The sequence below is a fragment of the Epithele typhae genome, assembly GCF_022376455.1.
Source record: "Epithele typhae strain CBS 203.58 chromosome Unknown BXZ73scaffold_8, whole genome shotgun sequence".
Classification (NCBI taxonomy): domain Eukaryota; kingdom Fungi; phylum Basidiomycota; class Agaricomycetes; order Polyporales; family Epitheliaceae; genus Epithele; species Epithele typhae.
This window is the reverse complement of record NW_025954199.1, coordinates 119656-133816: the sequence shown is the minus strand read 5'-3', so window position 1 is coordinate 133816 and position 14161 is coordinate 119656. Positions and strand designations below refer to the sequence as shown.

The window sequence follows — 14161 nt, the reverse complement described above, 5'->3', positions numbered from 1 at the left end:
AGCATTCTTGGAGCCGACGTTGGGCATTGATCGGCGACGACTGGCGACGACCGTCTTGGCTTGAGGCTACGCGAGAGGCTATGCGGAAGTACTGTAACTTGAACTTTGCGAGACTGACGGTTGTGGCAGTCAGGTGATCGGCTGCGTGGCCGATCAACTGCCGTCCACATGTGTGATCTCTTCCACTTTTGCCTCTGCCATCTCACACTTGCAAACCGTCTGGGATATGACTGGCGACAGATGCACGGCGAATATGAGAGTGCAAGATGCAAAACTTCTTCCAGCCGTTATAAAAGCACGCGTTTCAAACCGGCCAGACTCCGCTATTACCTGCTATTACCGGACATCGGTTCTCGCGTCCAGGGGTCGCTAAGGACGACTCGCGACTCATGGGTAAGCATGGCAACTCCCGCCACTCATTAGGGGCGCAAAGGAGGTCAGTGAATGGCACTAGAGCTGTGTATATTAGGGCATTGACGGAACCTTTCAAACCCATCCAGCGCTGCGATCACCATTGACGATGGGCCTTTGCCTTCTCCAGGCATGATTTACACCTAGAACCGATGGTCTGGACGCGAGCTTTCTTCCGGTAGGTAAGTAAAACGCTGCTGGCACATCATTCCGTCTGCCAGCCCGCCTTGAACCATTAATATGCACGGAATTCGGCCTTCAAAGGTTAGAACTTTGCTCGAGGCCGGCGACAGCTGCCAACAGCACGTCACAAACCGTGCCTTCCGGGATTCGCTGGGCTTTCAGGTTTCCAGCCTGAGATCACAGGGGCCGCCCATGGTCCAGGTTGCGAGCGAGGGGGACAGACCAGATCGCACCCTCCGGGATGCACGATTGCGATCGAGTACATTGCTCTGTGGGGATGGGCGGAGCGCAGACAGTTGCCCGTGCAGGGGTGAGCCTGGGTGAGCACAGCGCGGAGGCCGGCCGTGATCCAATCATTCATCCACTTATGACCTGCCAGTGGTCCCCTTCGATGTTAACGTCAGCCCGACGGCTGCCATCGTCGACACTCTCCTGCCTTTGTCCCTAGCCCATTCCTTCGCTGCGCCTTCATGCATCGCCTCCCACGGTAGTCCTTGTCCCTTCGCGCCGTCTCTTGCGATTTCGCACCTGCTTTCACCTGGACGACCCGATTTTTTTGCCCACTTTGAATTCGACAACCCTACCCCTCGTCCACGCCGACCCTCATGCCCCGAGGGACACCGTTTTCCAAGTACGCGGCTTCTTAATTCAGTGTTTTCTGCTCACCAACCGAGCCCACAGCCTGGGTGCCACTGTCGTCTCCGTGTCCTCGGAAGCTCTGTATGTGCTCCAACTCCCGTGTACCCTATTGATAGTTGACCATCTCATTCCCCAGACTTTTCGGCAGTGAGTCTGACTCACGGACGAGTTGCCATTTCGTGGTCCTCACCACATTTGTCAGTACTTAGCGGGCAGTTGTGTTTTTACTTCAAGCGTTGCTTCCATCATGACAAGAGGTACATCAAGGTGTTGGTGCGTCGGGTCGCGGGTTTCGCAATAGCATTGAAGGTACTGACTATATACAGGTCTTCATTTCCGCATTTGTCACGGCATTCAGACTGGCGGCGCACACGAACTCCTGTGCGTGATACGAGCATGCCTCCTCTCGCAATGTTTCCTTAAACCTCGTCCTGCAGGCTGGATCCTCCTTGTAACAAGTCACGGTAACAAGAACTTGGTCTCGAAACCACCATGGTGTGTAGTTTGTGCTCACTTCGCCACCGCGTGCATTTACATTCGGTGCTGTACAACGTCCATCAGGTCAGGTGCCGTACGTACATTCTTTTTATCTATCAGCATCTCGTTGCTCACGCGTATCATGAGACATTCAGGCTCGTAATGCGGCAGATGTGAGTCCACTAGTGTGTCAATGCATGCCTTGTTTACCTATACTAGCGCACAGGCAGTTTGCATCTTGATTGTTCACTTGTACGTTCTCTGTTACCTCGTGCATAAGACAAGCCCTGAGCTCTGAGCCCGTCATTAGGTTTTACCTGATGCGCATATGGTCGTGTACGTTCGAAACTGAGCTCAAGAGGGATACCAAAGTTAATAAGCATAATCTCTTCCAGTCAGCAAACAACCGTGGCTCATTGGTGTCCTCGTTAGTGATATCAACTTCCCCGTCGCCTTGAATGTTCTTAAGTTGATCATACAGTCGATCTTCGTCGTTGCTACCTTCGGTGCGTTCATACTTCTTTGCATCTTCCTCAGGCTAATAAGGTGACTTTATGCACAGCGATGTGGATTTGTACGTGTCCCATTGCCTTACAATCCTTGTTGACTGAACTTGTTGCCATCGCGTAGTTTTAGTATTTCAGATGTGAGTTAATACCTGTCTTTTGAGACTGAAATAATCATCAACAGTGTTCCAGCATCGCCACGAACAAGCTAGCATACTGGATAAGCTCCAAGGTATGTGGTTTATTTATGTTTTACGTATATGAATTCATGTGACGGTAGGATACGATGATCATATTGAGCGTACTCATCGTCGTTACCGATATCGCACTGTCAGGTGCTTTTGTAATACAGCTGTTCAGAACCCAAGACAGTGGTTTGCGACGCCGGTAATATCTCCCGTGGGCCGGGACTTCAAGGTGACACTGACCATGCGTCGTTTTTCAGTCGCGGCGCTCACGAAGTCATCCGATCCTTGGTAAGCATGTCCCGTCTACCAAGGAATCCCTCGTCATTAACGGTCATTACAGAGCGTTTTTGCTATGACAACTGACCTTCTCGTGTGGTAGGATTAACTCACTCAACCGAATGTAGCACAGCTCCTGACACCATCTTTCTCCAAGCGTGTTCGCCGTGGCTTCAGTAATTGCGGTATGCACTCTGCCATTCTCTGAGATCCAGCTCTAACTCTGCCCGTAGGTGACCGTCGACTCCACATCCATCATTTGTCTCGCGCTCTTCCATATCATTGGCATCCGTAGGCGTCTGCTTTCCTCAGAAGGTCCCTATCTTCTTATCTGCGCCCCACAATGCAGTATACACTTGCTCGTTTATAGCGAACCTAAACACTCGCCAACGCCTGCGCACCCTGTGGGCGGGGTCTATCGATGTGACCACCATCCCGGTGACAACTCAGCGCGACAACACATTGACTGTCGAGTTTGTGCCTTCTTCAGCATCGCTCTCTTTCTTCAGTCTTACAAACCCCTCCTCTAGTCATGTCAAAACTATGGACGCAGCGTTGCACTCGCGGGCCTCTTTCCACTCCCCCGCACACCCTCCTACCTCTGGCGCGCTCTTCTCTACCTACAAAAGGGAGCGCCCACAGTCCTCCTCTCACTCTTGTCGCGGCTACACACCTGCGCAGGCGCAGTTTTTGCCCCTCGCGAGGCGCTGCGCGGTCTCCGCGCCGCCATCACCGATCGTCTGCTCCTCATCCACGGAGCGTGGGCCGTCGTGGCCTCCGTCGCTGCCCCCAATGCCGGCGTCGTCAGCGACGGCTGGCATGCGGCACATGCCGTCCGAGTCGAGCATGACGTGCGTCGATGGGGACACGGACGACGTCGCCCCGCACGACGTCGTCTCCGACAGCGACCGAGACCCGGAGCGTCTGGACGGCCTCCCCCTCCATCGGCATACCCTCGACATTGGGAGCGGCAGTGAACTGACGCGGTCAGCGGGCCTGCTGCGCCGCGCCTCGGTGACGCGAACGGCGCGGTCCGGGGACACGACGCCCGTCCAGGGACGCGCACGGTCTGCGTCCACGGCCACGGCCAGGCCAGTCGGCCGCGCGCGGTCGGAGTCCACGGTCACCACGGTCCCCCTTCCCCGGCAGCCTCGTTGAGCGGCCGGCTGGCCAGTATCATCTCTTCTGTATACCACGCGGTCCTCCCGCATGCAAGAACGTGATTCGGTTCTCTGGGACACTATTTATACACTTGGGTAGGCCCCTCGGCCACGAGTTACTCCGCCAGCATAGATGCGTCTACGCGTCGACTCGCACTGTCGTTCGTAGATATCGGTCATATTATTTCAGATCCCCCGCATATTGATATCCGTCATATTGGAGCTCACCCGTATATTGGAAGGGCAATGTACTCATAGTATATACATCTCTCGATGAATATCCGGTAATCTGGTCAGCGAAACGCACGAATGACTCAGGTTTGTATAGAAAAATGGCCCAACCGCCGTTGACGCAGTTTATGAAGTTCGGTATCCGCCACCTGCCATCGTCATTAACTCGCCGGAACTCCCGCTTGCAAACACGGATGCTGTCACCGACCACCCAATTCAGACGCAAAGGCAGCGGAATACGAGTGAAATAGAACGGATGGCGTAGCAATACAAGCGAGAGAGATGTGACGACAGCATTAGCAGCCTGGTATCAAGGGCTATGTTACACTGTGCGGGTGCGAGAGAGTATGGGGATGTCACACAAACAGACAACGTGAGGTAGATGGAAATATGGAAAGTGGTGTATGTGTATGTGTATGTATATGCATGTGCAGAATGTGATGACGTGGGGTAACGGCCAGGGACCGGCATGTACGCGTGAGGGGCGGCGGGTGTGTGGAAGAGACAAGGTTGGTGGAAATAGGGAGCGGTGGAGCGATAGACAGCGATGAAGTGGGCGATCCGGTGATAAAAAGAGCGACGGGCTGCAAGCAAGAATTCTAACTGTAGACAAATCGTGTCAGCGTTTCTGCATAACACCAATAGAAAAGCGACTCACCTCAGATACAAGAACCGATCCGACAGGATAATTTAACTAAGAATACGAGAATGTAAGAGTATGAGGGTGGGACGGGATAGCGGCGAGAGCGCGATCACAAAAAGGGAATCCTAGGTTGCTGGCGCGCTGTCACTCGACATGCGACCTCGCAACGGCTGCATCGCGTTAAGTCCAGGAACAGAGAAGCGCTGCTTCGTCGTGCTGCCTCCGCCGCTGCCGCTTCCCCCAAACGGCCATCCGTCGAACTGCTTCGACTCCGAAGCGGACCGCTTCAAGTCGCCCGGTTCCTGAATTTCCTCCCCGTTGTGCAGTGGCGGCGGCTGCATTGACTGTACCCGTCTTGCGAAGAAGTTGCGGCCCCGCCATGCTGAAGGCTTCATCCGGGTGCCCTTCTGTGCAGGCTGCTGGGGCTGCGGATGGAGTTCCAAACTGTAGTCGCTTCCTTCGGGGATGTTGATCATGGGGATGCTGCCGAACGTGCCTGTAGTCCCTGTGGGCGATTTCTCGGGCGGACCAAGCATCTCTTCTGACCGGGCTGTGTGTTGCCCCGGGTGATTGTCAGAAAACCAAAATAGGACGTGGGCGCGGCGGACACTCACAGGCGGCGCTGTTCAGGGACATCCCAGCATCCAGATCGCTCTTGGGCGGCGGTGGTGGGGGCGCCTCGCTGTCGTTCCGGGAATGGCCGTGACTCACGCCAGATGGCGATGAGGCGCGCGCGTTGCTGTCCAAGATCGACCCCTCTCTGCTCCGGGACGGCTCGGGGAGGCGGATGATTGGTACGTCGGGAACGTCCTTGGAGCTGCCCTCGCCGCGCTCGGCTCGGCGCAGACTCTTGCTGCGGCTCCGTCGGCGTGCGTGAATTGAGTAGACGGAGGAACGATCCGGGCGCTGGCGTTGCTCGCCGTTCCCCTGCGCTGGCGTCTTCGGGACGCGGAGGCTAGCCTTCGATGTCCTGCTGCTCCGTTTCTTCGCGGCCGAAACACGGCTCGTGCGGTCGCCCGATTTGAGGTCGCCGTTCGCCACACTCGTCAGCGTTGCTTTCGTCGCGACCGCGGTCCCGACGATGCCCACGACACGCGCCGAGTGCACAGAGCCGCTGCCAGACATACGGTCGAGGTCGCTGTAAATGTCCGCCTCGAGCGCCGAGTTGTTGGGCCCGTCGTCGTCGTCGAGTTCCATGTCGGGTGTAGCGCCCTCCTCATCGAACTCGTCTTCGTCGAACGCCAGGTCAAAGTTGTCGAGGTCATCCATCTCTTGTGCCATGTCCTGCGCCATGTTCCACGCCTCCTCCAGCTCTGCTTGAAGCTCTTCATTACGGAGACGCAGCTCTTGCAGCTCCCCGCTCCGTTTGGCGTACGAGGCGTTCAGTTTTCGGAGCGCCATCGCCAGTGCCGACGAGACGTGTACATCCACGATGTGTTGAATTTGTGCCTTCTGGTCAGCAATACGCACGAGAGTCTCGGACAGCCTGTCGCATGCAGTGGTGAGGTCCGCGATCTGGATCGTAAGGCTGTACAGTGCTTCGCCATCGCCATCCACTGCGATTGCGACAGTGCGACAAGCGACTGAAGGAGATTCGTTCGTCGGTGCATGCTGAACCTATATTGCGCCTGGGTCGTAAGTTTGAGCTACACGTCCGGGTATATGTCAGCCATAGGCGCTCATTCGTTGGTTTTTATTGCATGCGCACCTGTTCTAGCCGCTCCAACTCCTGCGGAAGCTCCACGTCGGATGTCTGGGTCGAGATGACGTGGATGAAGGACTCGGCAGCCGACTGCCGGATCGCACGCGACACGATCTCCTGCAGCTGTTCCGACGTGAACGTCCACTGCGCGGCCTCGAGAGTCATCGACTTCCACTGGATGGGCTCCGACTCGAAGTTCAACGCGGGAGGGGCTGGGAGCGGGGAGCGTTTTGACGCTGCCCTGTTCACCCCTGGCGTGGACGCACGAGTGGAAACGGGAGTGCCCGACCTTTCCGAGTACACCATGCTCCCCTGCGACACCCTATTGGGTGCAGATGCCGCGCCGCTGAGCGTATACGCTGAACCGTTCGACCCGTTGAGCGCATATGTCGACCCATTTGACCCGTTGAGCGCATGCATAGTCCCGTTCGTACCGTTAGTCGCATCTGCTAGTGGGCTTGGCGCGGGCGCGGGAGGTTCCTGCGGGATAGGGGCCTTGATATCAGGAGGATACGAGTGCGTAGGCTGTGCCGGTGGAGAAGGTCCTTGGGCAGGTGGAGGTTCCGCCGCGAATGAAGGAGGGGGTCCCGTTGAGGGTGAGAGTGCAAGCGTCGGAGAGTCGGGATTCGCGGGCTGGGTGTGGGGAACCAGGACGTGGGGAGGGGGCGCACTGGCGAACATGGCCGTCGGCTGTGTGGTCGGGTCGGGCGATAAGGCGGGGAGACGAGGGTGGGCGAGCCCGGGATAGCTGGCTGGGGGGTGGCTGCCCCGATCACCCCGCGCACCTCCAAGGACACGGCCGCGAGGGCGTCGGGGTAGGGAATGTGCTCCTCTTCGACTACGCGCGGGGGTTCTGGAGGTGCCAGAGCGGCTTCGTGCTCGGGTATTGACCCTCCATCCTGATCCTCTGGCGAGGAGGCAGGTCCGACGAGGACGTAGGTGTTTCGAGCAGTTCACTCGATGTTCCTCCGTCTTCGTTTGAGATGTCCTCGCCCTCCTTCAACGCTGGCTCTGGTGTTGATACTGTGTCGCCGCGCCGTCGCATAGCCCGGCACTCACTGACGCATCCCTTGGCGAGCTGGCCCTCCGAAAATCCGATTCCTTTGCGGAAGACGGGCGCGAGTCTGATGCACCTCGGCTTGCGAACTCTGGTGGCGCCGAGATGGCCTCCGGGGACCATGTTTGCGGGATCTCCGGTGAGTCGTGGAGACGAGCGGTGAGGTCGAGGGGGATGATGCTCTTGACGGGTCCCGTGCCCGGCCTGCCTGGGTTGCGAGGGCCGATGGGCCGACGCGATAACGTGGAGGGTGGGGAACGAGCGCGGGCGATGTCCATGGCGAACTAGGGGTGCATGCAGCGGGGGTACCGTCAGAGGGACATGGGAGGACGGAGAAAAGAGAGGGCAGGTGAATGGAGTGATGTCCGGCAGTGATGGCTTCCTGGGAAGCCTGCACGCTTGATTATCGCCGGTCTTCCTTGACGCGCGCTCTTGGGCCTCAGGCATCAGGCATCAGTGCTGAGCGCGTTGACGAGCATACAACCGGCCAACTACAAGTAAATCGCAGGGGTCCATAACCATTATACATACAAGTACAGGCATACACTCGACGATGAAAGGATATTCCATATCACCTTCCAGAGACTCTACTTCTCCCAGCTCGTGACGCGATGCGAGAATTCTTCATCAGCGTCCAGCATCATCTCTTCATGAAGCAATCAGCACCTGTTGTCCGGGATTCAGCGAACAACGCTCGTTGCAAGCAGAATTTGTCAGATAGACGCACCGCAGATGGCGTTAGTCCTAGATCACGCAACGTCCGCGAGAAGTCCGCCCGGGAGAACGTCTTCCTACATGTTGTGTGTCGGCATGTCGCCCTGTTAACAAACATGTCCCCCACGCAACCAGCATAGCACGCACCTGGGGAACGTCATTGCGAATGTGACGCTCTCGACGTCAACGGCGAGGGTTTGTCCCGCGAGGAATTCGGCGACCTCACGGAGAGCTATGTTCGCAGGATGATAGAAGCGGTCAGCTCCTCCAGGGTAGCCACGCGGACAATCAAGGGACCCAGTAGGGTCGCTTACTTGAATCACTGGGCAACGTGGTCGTGTATGGTTGCCCTCCGCTCGCCATTCGGATCTGTAGTCGGGTTTCCGGGTAGTCCCTCCCCGCGGTTTTCGGCGCCGTGGATACCGGCGCGGCGGGAGCGCTGCTGCTCGCCCCTTGCTCCGTTCCAGGAGGTGGCCTACCCTCGCGCAAAGCCTTCTCGCGCGCCGCTTTCTCTGCGCGCTCCCTCTTGTCCGCTTCTATTTGCGCCTTGACTGCCGCACGCGCCTTCGCATCCTCGGCTTTCTCTGGAGGTGTGTCGTACGTTGTTCCGTTAACCCTGGAGACAATATCGCGAAAGATGGACGAGCCGCACCTCGACGCTTATTCTCAGCTTCTTTGATCAGCTCTTTTTGTTTCATATCCTCTCGGATGGAATTCATATCCTGGGGCATGATAGATGAGAAGAACATGTCAAACGTTATGGGGGTTGGAGTACGCACTTTGCCCGCTTTCCGCCGGATCGCCTCATTCGCCTGTGCCTCTTTGACCTCTTCTTTCACCTTCACTGATTTCTTCGCTGCCATCCTCTCCTTGAGCTCGGCCAGTTTCTGCTTCTTTTCCTCCTCGGTTAGGGGCTTAATCTGTAGATAGCGGTAGCAGCGGGCTCAGCACACTAAGGACATACGCATACATTCACCCCTATAACTCGCAACGACGCTAGCGAGCGCATACAGGAGGCTAAAGTGACATACCTCTTCTGTAGATTCCTCGAACTGGTCATGCCCACTCTTCTCGGCATGGTAGTTGGCCAAGTCGACGTTCTTGAACGTCTTGCCGCACACCGAGCACTTGATGCTCTTCGCTTCTGCACCTTCCACTTCAACACCACCCCCGCCACTGGATCCGCTCGCTCCACCCTTGCCGTACACCGCACGAAGGGCAGCGAGATCTTCATCGTCTTCGTCGACATCCATCGGTCCGCCACCACTGGGAGCAGGGGCGGAGGACGAAGTCACGGATGACAGATCGGGGACAGACTTGGACTCATTTTCGACCAAATGGTCCATCGCGGGTTGCAATCCGCGATTGCCAGTGGCCTTCAAGGCCCCTGCAGAGAGTGGATTGAATACGAGTGGCTTCAGCGAATTCTAGGGAACCCACAATCTACGCGCGCGGCGTCGAATCCCATAGAGAGCAGAACATCTTTGTCAGACATGACGGAGGTGTATGGGCGAGGTAAGTGTACGGTTTGTAGGTGCTGCAGCGACCTGGCTGCGTTTGGGACGAGGGGGGAAGCACGATGGGTCGCTCGCAACTATGCCATTGACTCGGAAGAGGAACCCTAACCCTTGCTATTGAAGGCGGCGGCCCGCCGAACTTGAGAGCTTGAGAGTCGACGTCGGAGTTGGACGACAATGTCAGTAAAAATGAGAGGGTAACCTCAGTATAATTCCAGTCTTAACCCAGGGTATAACGTAAGTACAATGACGAGAGCTACAGTACAGCCAAACAAACAGCGCCCTGCGAGAAGCACAACAGCAACGGGGTCCGGGAGAACCGCACAACTACGGGTACGCAACTTCGGGGGATGGTGACGGCCAGAACCAACTCATGATGTGCCACAAAAACCATAGCCCAACAATCGCAGCTACGCAGTAACCTATTGTTCGCCATTGCTTCACTCCTCCTGGAGTGATACCGAATGCTTGGCCGGCGCGACGAGATGACGCAGCGAGAGATGAGCCGAAGGAGGAGAAGGCGTTACGCTATGTATTGACGCAGAAAGAGGGACGCATCGCAGGCGGAGGTGAAGAGACCGTCAAAAAAGAGGAAGGAGGAGAACGAGATTAGTTACTCACTGTATCATCTAGCGACGAGTTTTGTCGCTCTGCATCATCGTAGATGTCGGTGGTCACCTGAAGTAACGTGTATAAGACAATGAAGAGGAGCAGAAAAGGGGTCACGTACGCCTCGTAAAGTTCGCAATTTCGAGTGCAGGTCCTCCAATCTCTGATCGTTTTGAAGTTCGTAGGTGTCCTCGACTCGTGCATCTCTTGAAGAGGCCATGTCAGTCGCTTCTAGAAATCGCTTGGCGGAGTTTCGAGTATAAGAACCGGCGGTGATGCTGGCACACGAGAGGAAAGCGAGAGTGTATGCGAATGGAGCTTGAGGAGGGCGGAAAGGTGGAACAAGCGCCCATAATACGGTGTGATCACGTGGGGGCCCAGAATAGCAGCGCGACGTGTCCAACGCGTCGAGCGCAGAAGTCCCCACATCTCCTCTTCCTCCCCAACTCCCCCTCTTCCTTTTTACCCCACATTCGCCCAGTCCATCGCGGACGGGGTTCCCGACATTGGCCATGCCTCAGGCCTACTCTCTTCCTACCAATTTGTCGCCAGCGACGGTGACGAACACCTCGTCGCTACTGCGCATCGTCGCCCTTGCTCTCATTTCTGGGGCAGCCATTGCTTCGCGGTTGTTTGCTGTCGTAAACTTCGAGAGTATTATCCATGAGTTGTGAGTCAAACTATGCTAAATTGGGTCGCACAGTATGTGACTCAAGGCAATTTACAGCGATCCATGGTTCAATTAGTGAGTATATGCCCAATTGGCAGTCGAGTGCGAGTTGACAACGGGGTCCTTAGCCGTGCTACCCGGGTTCTGGCTGAGAAGGGGTTTTATGTGAGTGTTTGCGCTAGCTGCGCTTGCGAGTTCTTACCGATATGATTTGTTCAGGCATTCTGGAACTGGTTCGACCATACCGCGTGGTACCCTCTCGGGCGAGTGGTCGGTGGTACCATTTACCCCGGCCTTATGGCCACCAGCGGCGTCATCTACAACGTCCTTCATGCGCTCAACCTCCCTGTCGATATTCGGAACATCTGCGTGCTGCTCGCGCCTGGCTTCAGTGCACTCACTGCATGGTCTACCTACATGTGCGTCATGTCCTTCATTATATGCGCGCGAAAGAAAGTGCAGAATGGTCGTCTGACACGTCCCGTAGGTTTACCAAGGAGATGAAGGACGAGAGCGCCGGTTTGCTTGCGGCTGCCTTTATTGGCATTGCACCGGGCTACATTTCGCGTTCCGTCGCCGGCTCCTACGACAACGAGGCGATCGCAATCTTCCTGCTCATGTTCACCTTCTTTTGTTGGATAAAAGCCCTGAAGACCGGAAGCGTGTTGTTCGGGACGCTTTGCGCCCTGTTCTACTTCTACATGGTAGCCGCATGGGGTACGTACTCAAATTTGTGTGGTCTCGGCCCGTCGCGATCCCCGTACATGGAAGATGTGCGCGGCGCCTCTATCTCATGTGCAGCGCGGTCTCCTGCGATGTTACGGACCGCGCTCCACTGCGTCATACATTGCCCTGTGTCACGGTTACGATAGGCTGACGCAATTCCTTGTTATCAGGTGGATACGCGTTCATTACGAACATGATCCCGTTGCATGCACTCTCATTGATTCTCATGGGTCGTTTCACCAATCGCCTCTACACCGCCTACTCCTCCTGGTACGCTATTGGTACTCTGGCCAGTATGCAGGTTCCGTTCGTCGGCTTTCAGCCGGTGCGAACGAGCGAGCATATGGCTGCACTTGGTCCGTGTCAGGCTTTTTGCGGCGCAGATATATTCTAACTCCGCTCTCCAGGCGTTTTCGGCCTCCTGCAAATTGTCGCGTTCGCTGAGTTGGTCCGAACACACGTGTCGTCCAAGCAGTTCCAGAGCATTCTGTTTGGGTCGGTCATTGTGATTGGCCTCTCGGCGTGTTGGCGTTTGCCGGCCTCACCTACAAAGGATGGATCGCGCCTTGGACCGGTCGATTTTATTCCCTCTGGGACACAGGCTACGCCAAGAAGTTAGTCCCTTCCACCTCTCCGTCCAGTCGGTAGCTCATTTCTGTTCTAGGTATATCCCCATTATCGCCTCAGTCTCCGAGCACCAGCCTACCGCATGGCCATCATTCTTCATGGATCTGCAATTCCTCATCTTCCTCTTTCCCGCTGGCGTCATCCTCTGTTTCCGCGAGCTGCGCGACGAACATGTGTTCGTCATCATCTACGCTGTCGTCGGCAGCTACTTTGCGGGTGTTATGGTCCGTCTGATGCTCACACTAACCCCTGTGGTGTGCGTCGCCGCTGCAGTCGCATTCTCGTCCCTGCTGGACACGTACATCGACCCCACTGAGCCGGAAGCCGTAGCGGGGGCGCCTGTAACCGAAGTCGACGCCGAACCCGCCTCCAAGAAGGACAAGGAGAAGAAGAAGACTGCCGCTGTCTCGGAATCCGGGCTTGCTTCGAGCTTTGCCGCGGCCATCGACCCTAAGAGCACCAAGGCTCGCGGTATCTTCGGCCTCGACACTCGCCTGGTCGTTGTCTTCAACGCCCTCGGCATGCTGTTCTTCTTTGTCATGCATTGCACGTACGTTACGTCGTCTGCGTATTCATCACCCTCCGTGGTCCTGGCGTCTACGAACCCCGATGGGAGTCAACACATCATCGACGACTTTCGCGAGGCGTACTACTGGCTCCGACAGAATACGCCCGAAGATGCGGTTGTTATGAGTTGGTGGGATTACGGGTACCAGATCGCTGGGATGGCGGACCGGCCGACGCTGGTTGATAACAACACGTGGAACAACAGTGAGTTTCATTATAAGGGTCATTCCATACGTAATCCAAGCTGACACGCCTTTCACAAACAGCGCACATTGCGACCGTCGGAAAGGCCATGTCTAGCCCTGAGGAGGTCGCCTATCCGATCCTTCGCAAGCACGACGTGGACTACGTCCTTGTTATTTTCGGCGGCCTTCTTGGGTACTCCGGTGATGACATCAACAAATTCCTTTGGATGGTCCGCATCGCCCAGGGCGTGTGGCCAGACGAGATCCAGGAACCGAACTACTTCACCCCCAAGGGTGAATATCGGGTCGATGAACAAGCGTCACCTGCGATGAAAAACAGCCTCATGTACAAGATGTCCTACTATCGGTGCGTGTCCGGTCGTCCCTTCCCTGACGTGTTCCTGGCGTGGATTAGGCGTGCTGAACTTCGATCGTGTAGCTTCGCGGAACTGTTCGGTGGCGCCAATGCTGTCGACCGCGTGCGTAGTCAGCAGATGCCTAAGACGGGTCCCACGCTCGATTACCTTGGTGCGTCGCTATTTCCGATTGGACACCATGTGACGCTTATCGATGTCCCCCGCCGCGCCGCGGACCCGTGCCGCTTTCGCAGATGAGGCATTTACGTCCGAAAACTGGATCGTAAGTCACTTTCCTGACTTCTGATGAGTCCCGTGCACCTAACGATTGCTCTTCTTCGTCCGCGCCCCATGAACACGTCCCGTACCCACGCACTTTGGTCGGATGTTGTATCTGGGATGCGTGCAGGTCCGGATCTACCAGGTGAAGAAGGAGGACCCACTTGGGCGTGACCTGAAGAGCGCCAACGCGTTCGAGGCAGGCAAGAAGCGGAAGAAGTCCAAGCCCATGGTTCGGAGAAAAGCGGTGGTCTAGACTGCCACTCTGTCTGTGATACGTGCTCTCATAATATCGCTCTCGCACCCGGATGATTGGCATCGCGCACCTGAAACACTCGATCAGAGATCCTCGACAGGCATGTATTTTCTCTAGCAGCAAGTGGACATGATGTATGGGGAGCCGACACCAGAACGCGTGGATGCGTCAAGGCGTGCACG

General features: G+C 56.3%; 3 protein-coding genes across 3 annotated transcripts; 2 read left to right on the top strand and 1 right to left on the bottom strand.

Moving 5' to 3' along the window:
- Positions 1-1199: 1199 nt before the first annotated feature.
- Positions 1200-3838, top strand: BXZ73DRAFT_98586 (uncharacterized protein; the record flags this gene model as incomplete). The annotated part of the gene is made up of 19 exons (XM_048027736.1): positions 1200-1225; positions 1276-1314; positions 1370-1380; positions 1436-1506; positions 1560-1614; positions 1671-1728; positions 1795-1804; positions 1866-1883; positions 1937-1962; positions 2021-2046; positions 2106-2216; positions 2273-2284; positions 2341-2356; positions 2409-2448; positions 2497-2551; positions 2662-2692; positions 2838-2865; positions 2914-2995; positions 3051-3838. 19 exons carry the CDS (start codon positions 1200-1202, stop codon positions 3836-3838), a joined length of 1503 nt encoding a protein of 500 aa, XP_047880605.1.
- A 1001-nt stretch (positions 3839-4839) lies between these two features.
- On the bottom strand, positions 4840-7751 carry BXZ73DRAFT_88483 (uncharacterized protein; the record flags this gene model as incomplete). The annotated part of the gene is made up of 8 exons (XM_048024967.1): positions 4840-5210; positions 5329-6242; positions 6272-6360; positions 6423-6506; positions 6528-6652; positions 6683-6738; positions 6775-7179; positions 7594-7751. 8 exons carry the CDS (start codon positions 7749-7751, stop codon positions 4840-4842), a joined length of 2202 nt encoding a protein of 733 aa, XP_047880604.1.
- Positions 7752-10825: 3074 nt separating this feature from the next.
- BXZ73DRAFT_88482 (oligosaccharyl transferase STT3 subunit) lies at positions 10826-13979 on the top strand (the record flags this gene model as incomplete). The annotated part of the gene is made up of 12 exons (XM_048024966.1): positions 10826-10983; positions 11041-11058; positions 11112-11148; positions 11203-11402; positions 11471-11700; positions 11880-12065; positions 12117-12239; positions 12263-12323; positions 12374-13107; positions 13170-13455; positions 13528-13645; positions 13854-13979. The coding sequence occupies 12 exons, from the start codon at positions 10826-10828 to the stop codon at positions 13977-13979; spliced, it is 2277 nt and encodes a 758-aa protein (XP_047880603.1).
- Positions 13980-14161: the final 182 nt, after the last annotated feature.